The following is a 20083-nucleotide window of genomic DNA, read 5'->3' as shown; positions in this document are numbered from 1 at the left end:
ACCCGATTGGTTCCATGGGCAAAAGGGGGAAAGGTCAATAAATCTTGGTGCGTATTGGTAAGCCACTGGGTAGAGAAGACCTTAGTCTTTGCACAGTGCAGGATAAGCCCCCGTTGAAAAACTTCAAAGGCCTCTGGGGTTCATTGGGGACGAGTAGACATGTGGCCATGTTGCCTATCAGGTTTGGTTCCTGGGGGGTCAGTCGCCACAGGGACACAGGAAAATGCCCTCTACTGAATCTGGTCTTTAAAGGGCTCTAACCACTGAGCTATGGCCCTTCTCTCGGTGCTTGGGTGCTAGATGCAAAACCCCAGGGGTCAGTCTGGGCAGCTGCCTTGCCCTTTGCTTATACTCAACTGTCTCGCCACCACCCTTTCCTTCTCTCTTTTTTCTTCCCAACCTCCAGGGCATGGAGATTGTACAGACGATGAACAGTGACCCAGGCTTGGCTGTCGGTAAGAGGAATATACATTATTTTTCGCTCCATAAGGCACACCGGACCATAAGGCACACCTAGAGGGGGAAATCAAGAAAAAAAATATTATTTCCCCCTGGGAGAAGTGCGCAGCCTGTCTGCTTCTCCCAGAGCTTCTCGGGGCTGCCGGGGAAAGCCCGGGTTCCCCTCCCCAGGCCCAAAGAGCAAAGAAGCCAAGACAGCGAGCGGGATCCACCTTCCTCCCTCCTGGGGAAAAGCCCGCAAGAGCCGCGCAGAGCTTGTGTGCGGCTCCTGGGGGCTTTTCCTGCCTGCCTCCCCCCTGCATTCGCTCCATAAGACGCACACACATTTCCCCTTACTCTTTAGGAGGAAAAAAATACGGTAAACATACTCGGCCGCCAATGATTCTTTGCTGCACTCAAACCATACAGTTAAAGCACTACGAAACTGCTGGAAACGGCCATGGCTTCCGCCCAGGAATTTTGGGGCCTGTGATTTGTTAAGGGTGCTGAGGGAGAGGAGACCCTGCTATTCCCCTCACAGAGCTACAATTCCCAGAGCAGTTTAACAACCAATCCCTCTGCCCAGAGAACTCTGGGAATTGTAGCTCTTTGAGGGAAATGGGGGGTCTCCTAACAGTTCTCAGCACTCTTCACAAATGATAGTTCCCAGAATCCTTTGGGGAAAGCCATGACTGTTCGAAGTGATATCATGGCGCTTGAAGCCTATGGTCTGAGTGTGGCCTAGCAACTGTTCTTCAGGGTTTCAAGCAAGCAGAGAAAAATATTTCCCATCGCCTGTGCCCACCGGTCCGTTCCTCTATCTTGGCAAGACGGCCGCTAACTCTTTCCTTCTCTCTCTAACCACGGGGCAGGGTACACAGCCTTCAACGGGGTGGACTTTGAAGGCACCTTCCACGTCAACACCATCACCGACGATGACTACGCCGGCTTCATCTTCGCCTACCAGGACAGCGCCAGTTTCTACGTGGTCATGTGGAAGCAGACGGAGCAGACCTACTGGCAGGCTACGCCCTTCCGTGCCACAGCTGAGCCGAGCCTGCAGCTCAAAGTGAGTGCCATACTCTCCAAGTGTTCCTGTTTTCCAGGGACAGTCCCAGAATTACGAAAGCCACCACGGCTTCTGATTTGATCCTGGAATGCCCAGGATTATGCTACCTTCTGAGATTATAAGTGATCTTAATCATTACTTTATACAGTGGTACCTCGGGTTACATACGCTTCAGGTTACAGACTCCGCTAACCCAGAAATAATACCTCGGGTTAAGAACTTTGCTTCAGGATGAGAACAGAAATCGTGCAGCGGCAGTGGGAGGCCCCATTAGCTAAAGTGGTACCTCAGGTTAAGAACAGTTTCAGGTTAAGAACGGACCTCCAGAACGAATTAAGTTCTTAACCCGAGGTACCACTGTATAATTATACAATAATGATAACTAAGGAGACATAATAATAATCAAGGTGGATGTTGCCTATTAACATTAAGCATTTATTTATACGCTAGTTTGTTTCTTTATATAACATCGGCTTATTTTTATTTATTCCTATTCCTTCTTGATTTATCATTGTCAACACATTGCTGTTCATTAAATTAAGTAACCTTTAATATTTAATATCCGTCAAGAGCTGACCTCCTCAAGTTTAGGTTTTGAAGCAAAGGCTGATAGATAAAAAAAATATTAATGTATGATTGATTATTGATTACTACATCCTAAGCGCACACCCTTCTTTCCAAAGCTCAGCTGCTCAAGCTGAGGTTTCAAAATGAATGCCGATCCATCTAAATTTAGTCAATGAATAACTCACATGTTTGATGAAGAAACCAGCCCTTCTGCCAGGGAGCCTGGGATGCTATACATGCCTCCGCTTGCAGTAAAATTATGCTCACGATGACTCTGTGAGGGAGGTCATGTGGTGATGCATAGCCCATCCAGCAAGCAAGCGACTTGTAGAGGGGCAGGAAGAGGGCAGGGCTCCCCTGGGCAGGAAGAAAGGTGGATGTCAAGGAATCAACTCTGAGTGGGACACACAGAATTGCAAATTTGGAAGGGACCTGATGGATCACCTCATCTAATCTCCCAGCGTTCAGCGAGGCCTCATCTGCATTATACAGTCTATAGCAGTATATCACTTTATTTTATTTTTTTTTAAAGTATATTTATTAAGTTTTTAGAGGAATAAATGGGTTACAAAATAAATGTCAAAAAGAATAAAGAAAGAATAAGAGAAAATACAAAAACACAGAGGTACAAGGAAAAAAGTTACACAATACCAAAAAAAAGAAAAAACAAACAATTAAAAACAAATCCATCTTTTCATAACTTATACTTCATTTACTTATTTCCCTGACCCCCTCACGCCTCCCTTTTCTGTATTCTAATTCACATATTTAGTTCAGCAAATCCTTTCCCTCTTTGTTTTAATCTTAATCCAATGTCTTGACACATTGTAACTTTATATTTTCATCTGTTATCAATCTATTTTTGCAAATTCATTCTAACCTTATTGCTAAAACCACTTCGTTTCAATCCAACATCATTTTAACTTTCATTAATTTTACAATATTTCTGCGCAGTATATCACTTTAATATAATAGTTTAATATACTTTAATATAATTTTGTTTGTTAAGGTTGCTGAGAGTTGTTAGGGAGACCCCTCCCCCTCCCACAAAGAACCCTTTAATTTGGTTTTTCAGATTGAAATTTTACAGTCACATGTGCAACATACAACACAAAAACAAGATTCCAAGGAATCTCTTGGACTTCCCTCCTCCCCTTTGTGGGTCCTGTTGTTAATCATTCCCGGCTGCATTTTTTATGATAATTATCCAAATCTTTTACCTCTCCATTGTGTCCAAAATGATATATCAGTGGTATCTAACACCAAGTAAACAGGCAAAAATGTATAAATCTAAATCAAACAAATGCTGGAAATGTAATGTAGAGAAAGAAGGTTCTTTTTATCACATGTGGTGGTCTTGTAGTAAGGTTAAAACTTACTGGGAAATTATATATAATGAATTGAAAAGGATGTTCAAAATAACTTTTATAAAAAACAATAACCCAGAAGATTTCTTTTGGGAATTATAGGGAGAGAACTACCTAAATTGTATAAAATTCACCATTAAACCAATCTTACTAATGGTTTTTACAGTTTAAGATAAGTTATAAATTAAAATTTTGGTCTTCCTTATTTCTGATTTTCCAGTCATTTTAGCCATTTCGGCATAATTCATCATCTGGGGGCTGCAGTGTTGAGACTTGCTGAAAGACCTCCATTTCCCTTCCAGAGCTACGGACTGGTTTAACAACCGATCCTTCTTCCCGGGGAACTCTTGGGAATTGTAACTCTGTAAGGGCCACAGGGATGTCTCCCAGCCACTCTCAGCACCCTTAAAGAACTACAGCTCCCAGAATTCTCTGCAGAGAGGGCTGGCGCAGCTGTATCATAGCGCTTCAAAGGTATGGTGCGAACGGGACTTGCTGAAGCAGAAACCAGCTTGGCTTCTGCAAGGCCTAATCCTGTCACTCCTGGCTGAAACGATGCGTGCTGTTTCTCCTGCTCCCCACAACCCTTCTCCTCGCTGGCAGGCGGTGAAGTCTAGCACCGGTCCCGGAGAATACCTGCGGAACGCCTTGTGGCACACGGGCCACACCCCCGACCACGTCCGCCTGCTCTGGAAGGACCCCCGCAACGTGGGCTGGAAGGACAAGACCTCTTACCGCTTGCGGCTCCTCCATCGGCCCCAAGTGGGCTACATCAGGTGAGGTGTGGGGCTGCAGCGGTCGCTTCAGCGGTGAGGGGGCAGGTTGACGAGGGCAGTTTCATGACGGGAACAGCCACACACCCTTCTGACATTATGCTACCTTCTGAAACTATAAAAAGATAAAGGGAGCTCTGACCATTAGGTCCAGTTGTGACCGACTCTGGGGTTGCGGCGCTCATCTCGCTTTATTGGCTGGGGGAGCCAGCGTACAGCTTCCGGGTCATGTGGCCAGCATGACTAAGCCGCTTCTGGCGAACCAGAGCAGCGCACGGAAACGCCGTTTACCTTCCTGCTGGAGTGGTACCTATTTATCTACTTGTACTTTGACATGCTTTTGAACTGCTAGGTTGGCAGGAGCAGGGACCGAGCAATGGGAGCTCAACCCGTCACGGGGATTTGAACCACCGACCTTCTGATCAGCAAGTCCTAGGCTCTGTGGTTTAACCCACAGTGCCACCCGCGTCCCTCTGAGACCATAAGTCATCTTAATTATTATCTTATATAATTATGAAAACTAAGGAGGCATAATAATAGTTAAGGTGAACATTGTCTCCTAACCTCCAGCATTTATTTATTTATTTATTTACTTACTTACTTACTTACTTACTATTCCTTCTTGACTTATCATTGTCAACACATTACTGTTCAATAAATTAAGTAACCTTTAATATTTATTACTAGCTAGCTAATAAATTCTGATCACACACTTCCACCAAGAGCTGACCTCCTCAAGTTTAGGTTTTCAAGCAAAGGCTAGGCTGATTGAACAACGTTTGTCATTAATGTACCATATTGGCCCAAATATAAGCCGCACCCAGATATAAGCCACACTTTTAAAATTCACGGGGAGAAAAGAAAAAAAAAGGCAATACCTGAATATAAGCCACTCCCTTAAAATCCCACAGGCACTCACACCTGTTCCATTTTACCGTGAGTCTGTTTCAGCAGTGATATCGTGAAAAAGCCAATTTTTGTAAGGCCACGAATTTAAGCCACACTTTAACTTTTCATGGTTGGAATTTGGAAAAAACGTGTGACTTATATTCAGGCCAGTAAGATATTATTGATTATTGATTATTACATCCTAAGCACACCCTCCCTTCAAAAGCTCACCTCCTCCAGTTGCGGTTTCAAAGTGAATGCTGGCCCATATAAATTTATTCAATGATTAACTCACATATTTCATGTGGAGCCCAGCCCTTCTGCCAGGGAGCCTGGGATGCCTCCCCTTGCGATAAAATTATCCTCACAACAACCCTGTGAGGGAGGTCACGTGAGCAAGGGACTTGTAGATGCCCCTCAGTCCGTGTCTGTTGTGCTGTTCACTATCCTGCACTATTTTCAGGGGTGACTAATATGTTGTTGTTTTTTACTAATATTTTATGGAAATAATTTCAGTTATAGAAAATAAAGCGATGAAAGAAAAAAGAAAAGACAGAAAAAAGTACAGAAAATACAGAAAGAAAGAAATGTTACACTAAATATAATCAGTTACGCTTAGATATATAAATAAAATGATCCTCTCCCAAAGTGTATATGATTATTAATAGCCTACTATGTTCAGCATAAACTCGTTCCAAATGTCATTATATTTGTCCAAACAAAGTCTGCATCTACAGTGGTACCTTGGGTTACAGACGCTTCAGGTTACATGCACTTCAGGTTACAGACTCCACTAACCCAGAAATAGTACCTCAGGTTAGGAACTTTGCTTCAGGATGAGAACAGAAATCGTGCAGTGGCAGCAGGAGGCCCCATTAGCTAAAGTGGTGCTTCAGGTTAAGAACAGTTTCAGGTTAAGAACAGACCTCCAGAACGAATTAAGTTCTTAACCCGATTTATCACTGTATAAACAATCCATTCATATGTTGCAAGTGTTGTTTAATAGGTTAAAAGGACATCTCGGCCTTCCTTGAGCTTTTGCGGTTTGGCTCGCTTGCTCGACCTCTCTAGATTGGCAAAGGATAATTTGTAGATTGAAGGGGGACGACGACTATGAGTTTGTTGGATTGAGTGTAAGTGGGAGACAGTAAAAAGGCCTTGGGGGGGGTTTGAATACTTCTCTTTCCCCCTTTCCCCGCCACCGCCAGCCTCCCCTCTCCCAGCTAGCGTACAGGCTGAGCCGTTCCTTGTTTAACAATGTGGCCGGTCCTCTCTCTCTCTCTCTGTGTGTGTGTGTGTAAAGGGGGGTTGGCTCATTCCACTGGGAACGAGTTCACCCCCACCCCCTCCACTCCCTTCCCCAAGAACCATTCACTGGATGGGCCCCAAGGCCCATTGTCTGGTTCACCATGGCAACCCGAGTCTGGGTGGAATGCTTTTGGCCCTCAGCAGACCTTTTTAAAATGCAAAAAAAGGGAGAAAAGAAGTCTGGACAATGGGGAAAGGTGGCGGGGGGCAATCCTGTGGAGAATAGGGCAGAGCGGGAGGAGGAGGAATGAAGCCTGGGAACTTTCTCCCCCCTCCTTTGCGGAAAGAGCAGGAGAAGGGGGGGGGGACATCTCCCCATCTCTCCACTGCAACTCCACCACCCGGCCTGTGCCCCCCCCCCGCACCTTAAACCGGACTAGATCCCTAGATCTCTGTAGACCCTCAAAACACGCCAACTTTTGACAAGAGGCAAAGAGGCCTTACGATGGCTTGCGCAGTTATGGTGGCTTGGAAGGAACATGTCCCCTAACGTCCTTCAGACGTTCTGGGCACTTCAGAGTAGCGTTGTCTTTACTCAGAGTAAAGGGTTCCACCTTTAGTTATGTTTCTGAATGCTGGCCATTGAGATCCACAAGAGACGAAGGCGCTCTTGTGCTCGGGTGTTGCTGAGTTCAGTGTGCTGAGTTCACCGTTTCCAAAACAATGTGTGAAACGAAACCCAGCCACCCCATGAAATTCGCACCCATCTGAATTTTGCAATGCTGTTCCCCAGCCAAATACCAGGAATGAGAACGAATATACAGTGGTACCTCGGTTTTTGAAAACCCAAAACCAAAAATGGAAGCCTCAATACGCAAAACTCAGAAAGGAAGCCACGTTTCCTGTTCGACTTCCGAGGCGTGTTTGAAAACCGAGGTGCTTACTTCCAGGTTTTTGGTGTTTTCAGTTCCGAAACGTTTGACTACAGAGGCGTTCGAAAAACGAGGTATCACTGCACTGTGGTAAATAGGGACCTGCCTTGTTTCTGTGACAGCAAGTTGTTTTAAACTGTTTTTAATATTGTGGTAATGAAGGGCCGGTCACCCTGAAATGGGGACAACCTGAAGTGGAGGCCTCACCATTCTCTATACGGGACACATTGCTTCTGTTATAAGCAGTTTTTACCCCTCTCTCCACTTGGAAAGGGCCCCAGAGCAGCCTGCGTGAGATTGATAAAAGTAAGGCCCTCAGGCTTGCAATGTGAAAGGTACAACACAAAAGGAGAAGGGGCTGAGGAGGGAAGAGGAAAACTCCAGGTGCCAGTCCTTACAATAGCCGAGCCCAAAGGTGGAGTGGGTCTTCCATCCAGTCTTTCTCAATATTCAGCAGCTGGGAGGGATGGGCTGTTGCAAGATAAGAGCTGAGGAAGGCTCAGGGTTGTCTTAAGACACGGCCGACGATCCCAGTCCACTCATGTGTGTGCCGGCCCTGGGCTTTGCGAACTTCCCTGCTTCAAAACCATCCTTGCAGGTCGGCTGCCATTCATCTACCTTCTTTTTTTCTCCTGATCATCATGACACACACCGCCAACAAGGATTTTCCAAGCACCTGACCCCCTCCTGTCTCCCCCTCACAGGGTGCTGCTATACGAGGGACCCCAGCTGGTGGCCGACTCGGGCGTCATCATCGACACGACGATGCGAGGGGGCCGCTTGGGGGTGTTTTGCTTCTCCCAGGAGAACATCATTTGGTCCAACCTGCAGTATCGCTGCAACGGTCAGCTGTGGGACAATTCGGGGTGGTTCAAAGCAGGGCTTCGCTCACCTGAGCTAGGCCTCATTCTCCTAGACCCGGGTGGGGGGGTGGGATTTCCATGGAGGTCTTTCCCACCAAATCAGAGTGGGGGGGTAGTATCCCCTCTGCCCTCCCCAAATAGTTGAGCCTATTCTGGGGGAAATGACAGGATGTTTATATCACCGAGGTTGAAATTCTATATACCAGGTGGAGACAAAGGCAGAATTTGATTCAGTTTGCATTTAAAGCCATGCTGGAAAAGTTGCGCTTTTCTGAATTTTGCAATGCAATTATCCAACCGGTGCTTACCAAGAAATGCATGTTAGGTAAAAATATACACCAAAAATGAATATGTTGGTCCAAATAACATAGAAAAGGGGTTTGTATTAGGGGAAATGGCATGCATTATTGTGTGCATTGATCAAAATGTGTTCCTCATGAGAAATTCATACTAAAATGCAGAAGACTTCCATGGGGATTAACCCCCCCAACAAAAAAATCTGAATTTAACAATGAGAAGATTAAGAGCAACAGAATCAACAGATCCTTCCATCATCAGGGATTGGGGCCCTCCAGATGCTGATGAACTCCCAACGCCCATCAGCCCCATGATGGGAGTTGTAGTTCAGGGATATTTGGAGGACCACAGGGTTCTTCACCCCTTTCCTAGACCTGTGTCCCAACCTATCAGGGATCACATATTCAATACATTTACAGATGTGTAAAGCAGGGATGAGGAGTACGTGCCCCTCTAGATGGACTCCCGTCTCCCATCTCCCCTCAGTGTTGGCCATGCTAGCTGGAGGCTGATGGGAGCTGGAAAGCAACAACATCTGGAAAGCCACAGATGTTCTCCAGAGCTCTGCTTTCCATAGGTCCAATGCAAAACCTTGACTATGATGTTTCCACTCTACCTAATACGCTCTCTCTCTTTCTCCCTTCTCTCTGTAGATACCATCCCTGTGGACTTTGAGCCGTTCCGCCGGATCTTACTGGAAGGGGCTTGAACTAAGGTCATCAAAAGGGCTCAGCGCCCATCCTAGAAGTGGGCATCATTTCAGACCCCCATACACAACACACACACACACACACACACACACAATGGACTGGAAAACTAGCAGACCTCACCCCATAAGCTTCTGGAAACCCCCAGGAGTTTGCTGGCAGCAGTCTCTTCTGTGGGGTTCTCAAGATTCCTTGGCCAAAGGACCAGCAAAGGATTCTGGGCCAGCAAGGGCCCAGCCAATCAGAGAGGGTGGCGACAGAGCAAACTCCCACTATGTCCCGTCTTTTGCTGTCTTCATTTTGGGAAACGATTTATCCATAAAAGTTCTGGCTGTTTTTCTAACTTCTTGCTCCTGTTGTTGTTTGGTGAGGGTACCAGTGGGTGGGTGGGGTCCTGAATAGTAGAAGACCTAGTTTTCTCAGCGTTTCACCTTCAAAGTAATCATCTTTCAGCGAGGGAATGAGGGAGCCAGATATTTAAACAGCTGCTTTATACCACTATGACATCCTTTTTTTTCCCTGCACCCACAAAGAATTCTGGGTTGAGAAGTCTTTGTTAAAAGAAGCCTCACTTCCCCATTCGACCTCAGAGAGGACTAGAATCCCCAGAGTTTACTGGGAATCATAGACCTGTCGAGTTGGAAGGGACCCCGAGGGTCATCTAGTCCAACCCCCTACAATGCAGGAATCCTTTGCCCAACGTGGGGCTTGAACCCACTGAGATTAAGAGCTTACCGACTGAGCTATGCTTCATGGACCAATAGCTATTAAAACAGCTCACCTTTATGTGGATCTTAATTTCACATATATGCCCATAGGTTGCTGACCTTGGGATTGTAGTGGATGGAAACGATCACTCCATTGTGAGACAGATACGAAAAGGCAAAATTCAGTGCTGGGGATTATTAGGAAAGGAGTGAAACTACCGATATTGCAGTGCTGTTATACAAATCTATGGTGCGGCTGCATTTGGAATATCGTGTAGGGTTCTGGTCAGCTCTCCTCAAAAAGGATATTGTAGAACGAGAAAAAGATTCAGAAAAGGGCAACCGAAATGCTCAAGGGACTGGAGTTATGAGGAAAGAGGCCAGCGTTTTTAGTTTAGAGAAAAGTAAGAGGGGGACATGACGACTGAAATTTATAAGATTAGGCACAAATAGAAAAGGGGATGGAGAACAGTTTTTCTCCCTCTGCTGTAGCCTTAAAGCTTGTGGGCATTTGGTGGAGATGATCATTGAAAGATTCAGGACCGAGGAAAGGAAGTTCTTCACAGAGCAGATAGTTAAATGTGGATTAGACAAATTTATGGAGGATCAAGCTATCGACCACCAGACTCAATGGCTGTGCTCTGCCTCCACTTTCAGATACAGCATTTCTTTGGATAACAGTTCCTGGGAATCTCAGGAGGGCAGAAAATGCTGTTGTCCTAAGGTTCGGTTTGTCCACAGTCAGAACAGGAAGCTGGACCAGAGGGGCCATTGACTCTTCTTACGTTCTTATGAATTCTGCATCAGGGGCACTTTTGAGCACTAAGAAAAGCATTCCATATAAAAGTTGAAATTATTAGGAACAGAGGATGCATCAGGTCCATTTGGTCCAGTATTGTCTGCACTGACGGACAGCAGCTGCCCGCCATTTCAGGCAGGGGAGTCTTGCCCCTGCTCTACCTGGAGATACTCCATCACTGAGCCATGTCCCTTCCCCAGGTATAATTAATACTCTCACCACCCAGAGCCGTCCCAAGACATTTGGGCACCTGAGGCAGACCCCAAAACGGCTCCCGCTTCCCTGCCAGAGAAGAAGTGATGAGGGAAGATCTACCTCAGCAACAAGGGAGAAAAAAGATTGACATTGGGATCTGCTGCCTCGGTGGAATCTGCCGCCTGAGGCGGTCGTCTCGCCAAACAGATTTCCTTCCTGTCACTAGAGAAGGAAGCCATGAGAAAGTTTGCACTTGAGGTCCGACAGAAGCGCTTCGATTGAAAATGTGTGTCTCCATCCTTCAGCTGTTGTTTTGGTGGCTCCCAAATCTCACAATCACCTCTGTCTTGTCTCCAGGTCTCTGGCCTTCGGAAGGAGAGCCTAACTCGGTATCCCGAGAGGTCCTGGGTTAGGTGTGTCCCCTAGGGCACCCGTAGGCGAACCCAGGACAGCAGGAGGCCGGGACAAGTGCAATATTAGCAGGAGAACGAACAACACTGCACTGTGCCCCATTCCTCCCGCCAACCTGGAAAGACGAACACTTGCAGGCCTCTGGTTGAGCGAGTCACTGCTGCGTCACGGCCTGGGCTTCTCCCATGGGAGAGAGAGAGAGGACCAGGCTGCCAGTCCTGCGAAAAGAGTGGATAAATTATTATCATGGGGTTCTCGAGCGATACCCACCTGCACCCTCTCAGAGAAAGCCTCTCCAAGCCCCGTCCAGGTCCCCCCCCACAAGCTGGAGTCGCAACTGGCGCTCTGGAGCTGGGCATTTGGTTAAATAATCACCCGCCCTGGCCAAGACACTCGGACGTTGCTGTGGCGACCAGTGTCCCAGCAACGGCCAAGTGAATGCTGCGCTCTTGCCGGCAGCGAGGAGCCTTGTTCGGTTGGGGGCGCCCCGCTCCACCCACGCCGCAGAGAGGAGCCTGCAAGGCTCCCACGCACAGAATGGAGAGAGCCGGCAAACGGGACTCCTGGGGAGGCATTCTACCTGCTTCCGCAAACTAAAATAAATTCTCCAAAAAACCAAAACCAAAACAAAACAAAACGCCATCGATCTCCTCTGGATCCCAGACTTGAGAAAGTTTTCAAATTTTGGAGGGTCACCACCTCCTTGGCCTTGAGAGGAAAAATGGAAATAAGGGAATGTTTCCCATCTTGCTGACGCCGAAAGACCCACCTGCTGCCTCTGTGGGCTAAGGGCAGAGGAGCGGCGCAGGTCGTAAAGATGTGGCAACCCTGAGAAGCCCCCTGTTGGCCAGGATGGGCATTGTGCCCACAGAAGGAGTTTTTTTGCTCCTTCAGGTAGATCTACTTGCCTTGAAATGTGTGGCCGGAGAGCTTGTTTTTGGCAACCTCCCCAGCCTGGAAGGTGCCCGGTGCAGGATGAGAGGGGTCCTGATACAGCTCTGTCCTTCCAGTGTGTTTGGCTGGGGCCCTGACCGCGTCGACTCTCTCGCAAAAAAGTTCTGTTCGGGAGAGGGCTCTCCACCCCCCCACACTCCGCCTCCAACCTCGGCTCTTTAGCTACACAATGGAGCGGGCAGGGATGGGAGCGCCCAGCAACAATGGGCATGCATAGACTCCAGCCGCCCATTCAAGCAGCAAAAAGTGTCCTCTTAAAAGGGCAATGCGCAAGGCAGACCAGGGGGATGGGGACACAGCAAAGAGAGAGACCAGGAAACGGGTGGAAGCCCAACTTCAGAATGGAAACACAGTCACTGCCAAGTTAAGGGTGCCTCTGGACATGTGCAAAGTGGCGTTCTTTTTGCCCTTTGGAGCGGCTTCAGGCAACCCCTAAGGTAGGGATGGGGGAACTTTCTCTTTTTTCTTTTTAGACTTTGGGAACTTTGGAACTCCCTGCCTAATGAAACCAGGCAGGCCCCTTCTCTGTACAGTGGTACCTCGGGTTACATACGCTTCAGGTTACAGACTCCGCTAACCCAGAAATAGTGCTTCAGGTAAAGAACTTTGCTTCAGGATAAGAACAGAAATCAGGCTCTGGCGGCACGGCAACAGCAGGAGGCCCCATTAGCTAAAGTGGTGCTTCAGGTTAAGAACAGTTTCAGGTTAAGAACCGACCTCCGGAACGAATTAAGTACTTAACCTGAGGTACCACTGTACTGTGCTTGACACCTGCTAAAAACGTTTTTGTTTCTACAAGACTACCCAAACGATTCGAGTTTTGATCTCTCTTTTGTCTGTGAGGTTTTTAAAAAAACCTTTCAAAAGTTTTAAATTATGGTCGTTCACTTTCCTTACTGATAATTTTATTGTTTTATCTTTTTTCATAAATTGCTCTGAGGTTTTTTGTTTTGTTTTTACAGTCAAGCGTTGTATATAGATTCTATGAAATAAATAACAGGGATATACGTTCCATCCCAGGTGACCTTCCACACATGCGGTGGGTGGGATCAAAGGCAAGAGCGGGCGCAGCGATGGATCTGTCTCTCGCCTTTTGCAACAGCAGCCTTTATTCCAGGCACACACAACAGTCCGAGGCTGCTCCACCCACCGCCCTGTTCTCCACGCAAGCTGGCAAGAGGGACAACCACAGTTCAGGGACCCACCTCAGCTGGGTAAATGCACTCAAGGGGGCGGAGCTGGGCCAACAAGGGGTGTGGCCTCGCAGAGGGAGCGTGGCCTGGTGAGAGTCTCGAGGGCCAAATAGAGCGGCTTTGAGGGCCGCATTCAGCCACCAGACCTGAGATTTCCCAGCCCTACTCCCAATTTCAAGGGTACATTTTGCCTTTCACTCTCAGTTACACCCCCTTTTACAGTCAAACGGCTTAGTTGTCAAACAAATTGGCTCCTGAATGCTGAAAACCCAGAAGTGTTCCAGTTTTCAAACGTTTTTCAGAAGCTGAACAGACTTCCGGAACAGATTAACTTCGAGAACCAAGGTATGACTGTATTTGTATTTATCACTGGTTAAATTTATAGGCCGCCTTTTCCACGCTTAAGGCATTCTATTATTCATTCCCAGTCTTTCCTCCAATTAGCTCAGTACAGGGCCACACTTCTCCCCCCCCCCTTTCCTATTTTATTGTTATTAACGCTTTATACCGTATTTTATACTGGTTTTTTTTTGTAGCATCAGTTAAGTGTTTTAAATTTGTTGTTAGCCACCCTGAGCCCAGTTTCCTGAACCGAGAAGGGCGGGGTATAAATACAATTTTGTTATTATTATTATTTTACCCTCACAACAACCCTGCGAGGTTGTGGAGGCTGCCGGAAAGCATTCGGTTCTATTCATTTCCCGCCTTCCCTTCAAGGCAGCAAACTCATTTTTTCTCTCTTCCCCATTTCCCATTCCATCTGCACAACAGCCCTGCAAGGTTGTTCACCCAGTAATTGACTACTGTGGTCATATAATGAGCTTCACGGGCAGGCATGGATTTGAACTCTGGTGTATCCCAGAGCCTAGCCTGACACTATGCTGGCACCCTTGGAGGGGATTGGATTCTGAAAAGTTCACGAAGCGGATGAAATTTTCACGCAGGGTGAAATTCCTTAACACAAACTGGCTTGCCAAAATATATATATATATATATATATCCCAGGAAATCCTAGTGATGTGCTGGCCCTGCACTCTGGCAGAACGTACAGTGGCGACCAGTCCATTTGGGCAAATGGGGTGCTTTTGGCCCACTAACCCCAGTCTGGCTTCAGCCAGCCCCCGCCAGCCTCTCCACTTTGCGGGGGGCGGCACTGACAGCCACCTTCCTCCTCCTTCCCCTTCACGTTTCCCTTGTAGAAATCGGCAGTGGCAAGAGCACGGGGACAAACTTGTAATGAATGGGTCCTGCCATTATTGGCTCTGGCTGCCATCTCTCTGAGAGTATCCCCCGTGTTGCAAAAGAGAAAACTCTGAACAACCCCAAGTAACACGGCTAATATTGTATTAATGATAAATTTATAACATTACAGTGGTACCTCGGGTTAAGTACTTAATTCGTTCCGGAGGTCCGTTCTTAACCTGAAACTGTTCTTAACCTGAAGCACCACTTTAGCTAATGGGGCCTCCTGCTGTTGCCGTGCCGCCGGGGCACGATTTCTGTTCTTATCCTGAAGCAAAATTCTTAACCTGAAGCACTATTTCTGGGTTAGCAGAGTCTGTAACCTGAAGCGTATGTAACCCGAGGTACCACTGTACCTTGTTTCACAATTCATAACCAGCAAACATGTAAAATGTGCATGAAGTCACAATTAATAGGAGTCAAATACAGTGGTACCTCAAGTTACATACGCTTTAGGTTACATTCACTGCAGGTTACAGACTCCGCTAACCCAGAAATAGTACCTTGGGTTAAGAACTTTGCTTCAGGATGAGAACAGAAATCGGGCTCCAGCAGCGCAGTGGCAGCGGGAGGCCCCATTAGCTAAAGTGGTGATTCAGGTTAAGAACGGACCTCCAGAACGAATTAAGTACTTACCATGAGGTACCACTGTAAATGTTCCATGAACAGAAATATTAGGCGTAGTCAGTAACTATCAAAGAGCCCTTCCTGCCCGCAGACTGTCTTGCCAGAGTGGTGCATGCTCTGGTTATCTCTCGCTTGGACCACTGCAATGCGCTTTACGTGGGGCTACCTTTGAAGGTGACCCAGAAACTACAACTAATCCAGAATGCGGCAGCTAGACCGGTGACTGGGAGCGGCCGCTGAGATCACATAACACCAGTCCTGAAAGACCTACATTGGCTCCCAGTACGTTTCTGAGTACAATTCAAAGTGTTGGTGCTGACCTTTCAAGCCCTAAATGGCCTCGGTCCAGCATACCTGAAGGAGCGTCTCCACCCCCATCGTTCTGCCCGGACACTAAGGTCCAGAGCTGAGGGCCTTCTGGCGGTTCCCTCATTGTGAGAAGCCAAGTTACAGGGAACCAGGCAGAGGGCCCTCTCAGTAGTGGCACCCGCCCTGTGGAATGCCCTCCCACCAGATGTCAAAGAGAACAACAACTACCAGACTTTTAGAAGACATCTGAAGGCAGCCCTGTTTAGGGAAGCTTTTAATGTTTAATAGACTATTGTATTTTAATATTCTGTTGGAAGCCGCCCAGAGTGGCTGGGGAAGCCCAGCCAGATGGGCGGGGTACAAATAAATTATTATTATTATTATTATTATTATTATTATTATTATTATTGCAAAAAGCCTATCATTCCATATTTGCAGGATATTGACTGTTGAAAGGCTTTTCGCCTCCATCTCAGTGTTCTTTGATAGTTACTGACTACTTTTCAACATAACCAGCTCTGCCATTAGAGAGACTGACGGAAACCGCTCCGGATCTTGCGGAGCAAAATGGGTGCCGATGCAGCAGGGGTGGCAGAGGACTCTGTTGGTTGTGGAGTCCTTCCTTGGAGGTTTTTAAACAGAGATTGCATGGCCGTCTGTCATGGATCCTTCAGTTGAGATTCCTGCATTGCAAGGGGTTGGACTAAATGACCGTCGGGGTCCCTTCTGACTCTGCAGTGATTCTATGAAGCAGTGGCAGTGGCAACAGGCAGAGCAGCAGCACATCTGCTTTTTAAGATGTTTCCCTTTGGTGTCTGTCACGAGTGCATGCAGGAGCCAGGCCCTGTGACCAGTAGGGCTTTGCAGGACTGGGGCCTTCCTAGGTTTGTTCTGGAGAGGCAAGGCGCGGCCGCACAGGTGAGGCCGATTGGTAACTCACAGCACCAGGTGGCAAGAGCCAGGAAGGGATATAAGGTCAGCATTTCCCTTCAGCTCTTTGCCACAGCAACATGTTCCCTGCCTTGTTAAACAATTTAAAAAACCAAAACCCAGACTGTGTTTTAGCAGACATGAAAAACTTAAAACCAAACCTTATTTCCTGATGAATAGCCTTTGGACTATAATGTAAATTAAAAACTATATTTAGAAAGATTTTTCCTTCAAAAAAAAGCATTTTATTTTAAAAATCCAATTTAAAATTTAAAAATTCTGATTTAAATTTTTTAAAAATCCGATTTAAATTTTTTAAAAATTGATTTTCATTTATTTTTATTTTTATTTTTTTTAAACTGATTTTTATCCACCCTGGTCAAGGTGCTGGAGAGTATGGCACAATGGGCAGCCTCCACAGTGAGTTGGTGGGTGCTGCAGTTTGACATGTTAACACACTTATTTCTCTCCCAAAACACACACACCCAAAGGTGGAAAGGGGATAAATGCGACCCTCTCTGTCTGGCACTGAGAATTCTCCCCTAAGCCGCACCCATCCCTGGCCCTGGCTTCACACCCTCCTTGAAGGCTTTTGCCCAGCTGGAATGTGCCCTCGAACCCCGATCATTCCTCTTTCTTGTCTGGATGGAGAGCAAAGAAGGACGTATGCAGGAGTGCATGTGCAGGAACTAGCCTGCTGTTCAGATGTAAACATTCACACGCATTGCTCTGGTCACTGCTGCCTCTGGCCCCTGGGAGGTTGTGCAGAAGGAAATGTGGCCCTCAGGCTGGAAAATGCATTTTCAGGATGCTCAGGTGCCGTTTAGAAATTTCGTGCCCAGCCGTTGCCTGGCAAAGTTGCTGGCAAGGAATAACCAGGAGGTGGCGCTGCAACCCCGGCCATGTGGAAAGTGCCACCGGGTTTGTGTGCTTATTCCAGGAAGGTCTGTGTATATTTGGAAATATGGGTGGATGTACTAAAAAGCAGAGACATCACCTTGCCAACAAAGGTGTGTATAGTTAAAGCTATGGTTTTCCCAGTAGTGATGTATGGAAGTGAGAGCTGGACCATAAAGAAGGCTGATCGCCAAAGAATGGATGCTTTTGAATTATGGTGCTGGAGGAGACTCTTGAGAGTCCCATGGACTGCAATAAGATCAAACGTATGCATTCTTAAGGAAATCAGCCCTGAGTGCTCACTGGAAGGACAGATCCTGAAGCTGAGGCTCCAATACTTTGGCCACCTCATGAGAAGAGAAGACTCCCTGGAAAAGACCCTGATGTTGGGAAAGATGGAGGGCGCAAGGAGAAGGGGACGACAGAGGATGAGATGGTTGGACAGTGTTCTCGAAGCTACCAGCATGAGGGAGGCAGTGGAAGACAGGAGTGCCTGGTGTGCTCTGGTCCAGGGGGTCACGAAGAGGCAGACAGGACTAAACAACTAAACAACAACAACTAGGCCAGGCTTCCTCAACCTCGGCCCTCCAGCTGTTTTGAGACTACAATTCCCATCATCCCTGACCACTGGTCCTGCTAGCTAGGGATCATGGGAGTTGTAGGCCAAAAACATCTGGAGGGCCAAAGTTGAGGAAGCCTGTACTAGGCTCGGGGGTCTGGGGCCTTGGAGTGGGGGGGGTGTACAGCAGTGCTGGGTTTCTAAAGTGGCAGGTTTGGGGGCTCAAACCAGTCTGGAACTGGGCTGGCAGGAGTTCTTAGTGCAAAACACTCTGTGCATGCTCAGGATCACTCTCTTTCCCCCCCTTCCCTTCTGCAAAGGCTGAGCTCTCTCTGCATTTGCGATTCCCAGTAACTGGTATTCAGAGGTCACCCCAAAATTGGTATTTGGGGAAAAGGTTCAGTGGTTGCAGCATGCAGAAGGTCCCAGGTTCAAATTCCCGGCATCTCCAGGCTCCATATCTGAAAGCCTGGAGAGCTGCTGCCAGTCAGTGTCGACAATACTGAGCTAGCTAGAGCACAGCTCTGACTCTGTGCAAGGCAGTTTCCTGTGTTCCTATATGTCCACCTCTTGTGTAGAATCCTAAAACTGTAGCATTGGCAGGGATCCCAAAGGGTCAAATAGTCAACTCACTGCAATGCAGGAACAGAACCATGAGGTCTAGCACCATGAGGACTTTAATCTTACCAAGGTTCAAAGCATCTCTTTCTACATACTCCTCCAAATTTGTAATGCAGCTCTCCATTCAAAAAGGGTCTGCAAAAAAATGGGTACATCAGCCTGGCAAACTTGGAACTATGCATGGCAGTCAAACAACTCCAATATGTTCTCTATATATGGAGACAACTTTAATTCTCACCTCCCCACCCACCCCTCCACCACTGATGATTTGGACTTTGTATGCAATTGTTCTAATTTGCATGGTTTTTCACTTCTGCTTTTCATATTTTATTTTTCGTTTCTTGTTATAATTGTCCCCTCTGTTCTGTGCGAACTGAAATTAAAAAATGGTGCGTATTAGGGGAAAGCGTGCATTTCAAAACGCATGTATTAGTGGAAATAACATGCCACACTTAGGGAAAACTGCTTGTGAAAATTGTGTACAATTGGGCAGAATAGTGCATAGAAATGCATATAATTTTGGAGAAACCGGGGCTAAAATGCTGGCAAGTTTCCATGAGGACGCTTGGAAATGAAACTGACAAATCAATGCAGATACGTGGTGGAATTAAATTAAACCTGGAACAAAGAGAAGTTAGGAGAAACCGAAACGGACCGATTGGCCCATCCCTGTGCTGTGGATCTCTCGAGTTTTGCAAAACAGAAAGGTTGTTTTGGGGAAAAGGCAGCTCAGGCCTGTAGCCAGAAAATTTTGTGGATGCCAAAGAACAAAGGGAGCATCAAGGAATGGAACAGAGGAGCCAAAATATTATAACCGGAGCCTTCACTTAAAAGAAACAGGGAATGCAATGCAAGAATTCTCTTGCACTGTTTTGACCCTTTGGAGATTTCCCCTGCGAAGCTCCTCCAGCAGTGAAGAACCTCAGGCCTGGAGGGCCGAATGCGGCCCTTCCAAGCCTCTCTATCTGGGGGGTTTGTGTGTGTTTGTGTTGAAATCAGCCTCCTCTAGAAAATTCACATGGTTTGCTCCGCCCCTTTTTTCTATGGCCCTGCCCACCATGGCCATGTGATCACGGGGCGTCTGCCCATAAGGAAACGCATCCCTCGGGTGGGGGGTGCCATACCCTTGAGTGAAAGTTGCAAGAACTGAGCCGATAGCAAAGGTCCCCCCAAAACCTGGTTAAATTGGTTATGTGTGCCACTGAAGCAGCCAGAATTCTATACGCACATAAATGGAAAGAAGTTCCAATAATGAAAGAGGAGCGGACCTTGAAATCATTGGACTATGTGGAGATGGAGAAACTGACATCGAAAATAAGAAACCAAAAAGGAGAAACACGTGCGGAAGAACGGAGACCCTTTTCTGATTAGCTGAGAAAATATTATAGTCAAATGAAATCATACAGGACTTGAAATATAGGCAAAGGAATGAGAATGATAAAGGAATGCAATGTAAGATTCATGTGCTCAGTAGTGGCGCCCACCCATCA

The 20083-nt window shown here is 47.0% G+C and overlaps 1 protein-coding gene across 2 annotated transcripts in view; it reads left to right on the top strand.

Annotated features, from left to right (window-relative positions):
* THBS3 (thrombospondin 3) overlaps positions 1-9492 on the top strand; it is a 50772-nt gene extending 41280 nt beyond the window's left edge. For both annotated transcript variants that reach the window (XM_079957971.1, XM_079957970.1), the window contains exons 19-23: positions 407-455; positions 1311-1507; positions 4045-4217; positions 7987-8126; positions 9096-9492. In XM_079957971.1, the coding sequence (XP_079814097.1) occupies positions 407-455; positions 1311-1507; positions 4045-4217; positions 7987-8126; positions 9096-9151 (615 nt within the window). In that variant the 3' untranslated portion in view covers positions 9152-9492. The remainder of the gene's footprint in view (positions 1-406; positions 456-1310; positions 1508-4044; positions 4218-7986; positions 8127-9095) is intronic.
* Positions 9493-20083: the final 10591 nt, after the last annotated feature.

Source organism: Podarcis cretensis (assembly GCF_951804945.1).
Source record: "Podarcis cretensis genome assembly, chromosome: 16".
NCBI lineage: Eukaryota > Metazoa > Chordata > Lepidosauria > Squamata > Lacertidae > Podarcis > Podarcis cretensis.
Note: the sequence above shows the minus strand (reverse complement) of the source record. Positions and strands in the feature narration are given on the sequence as shown.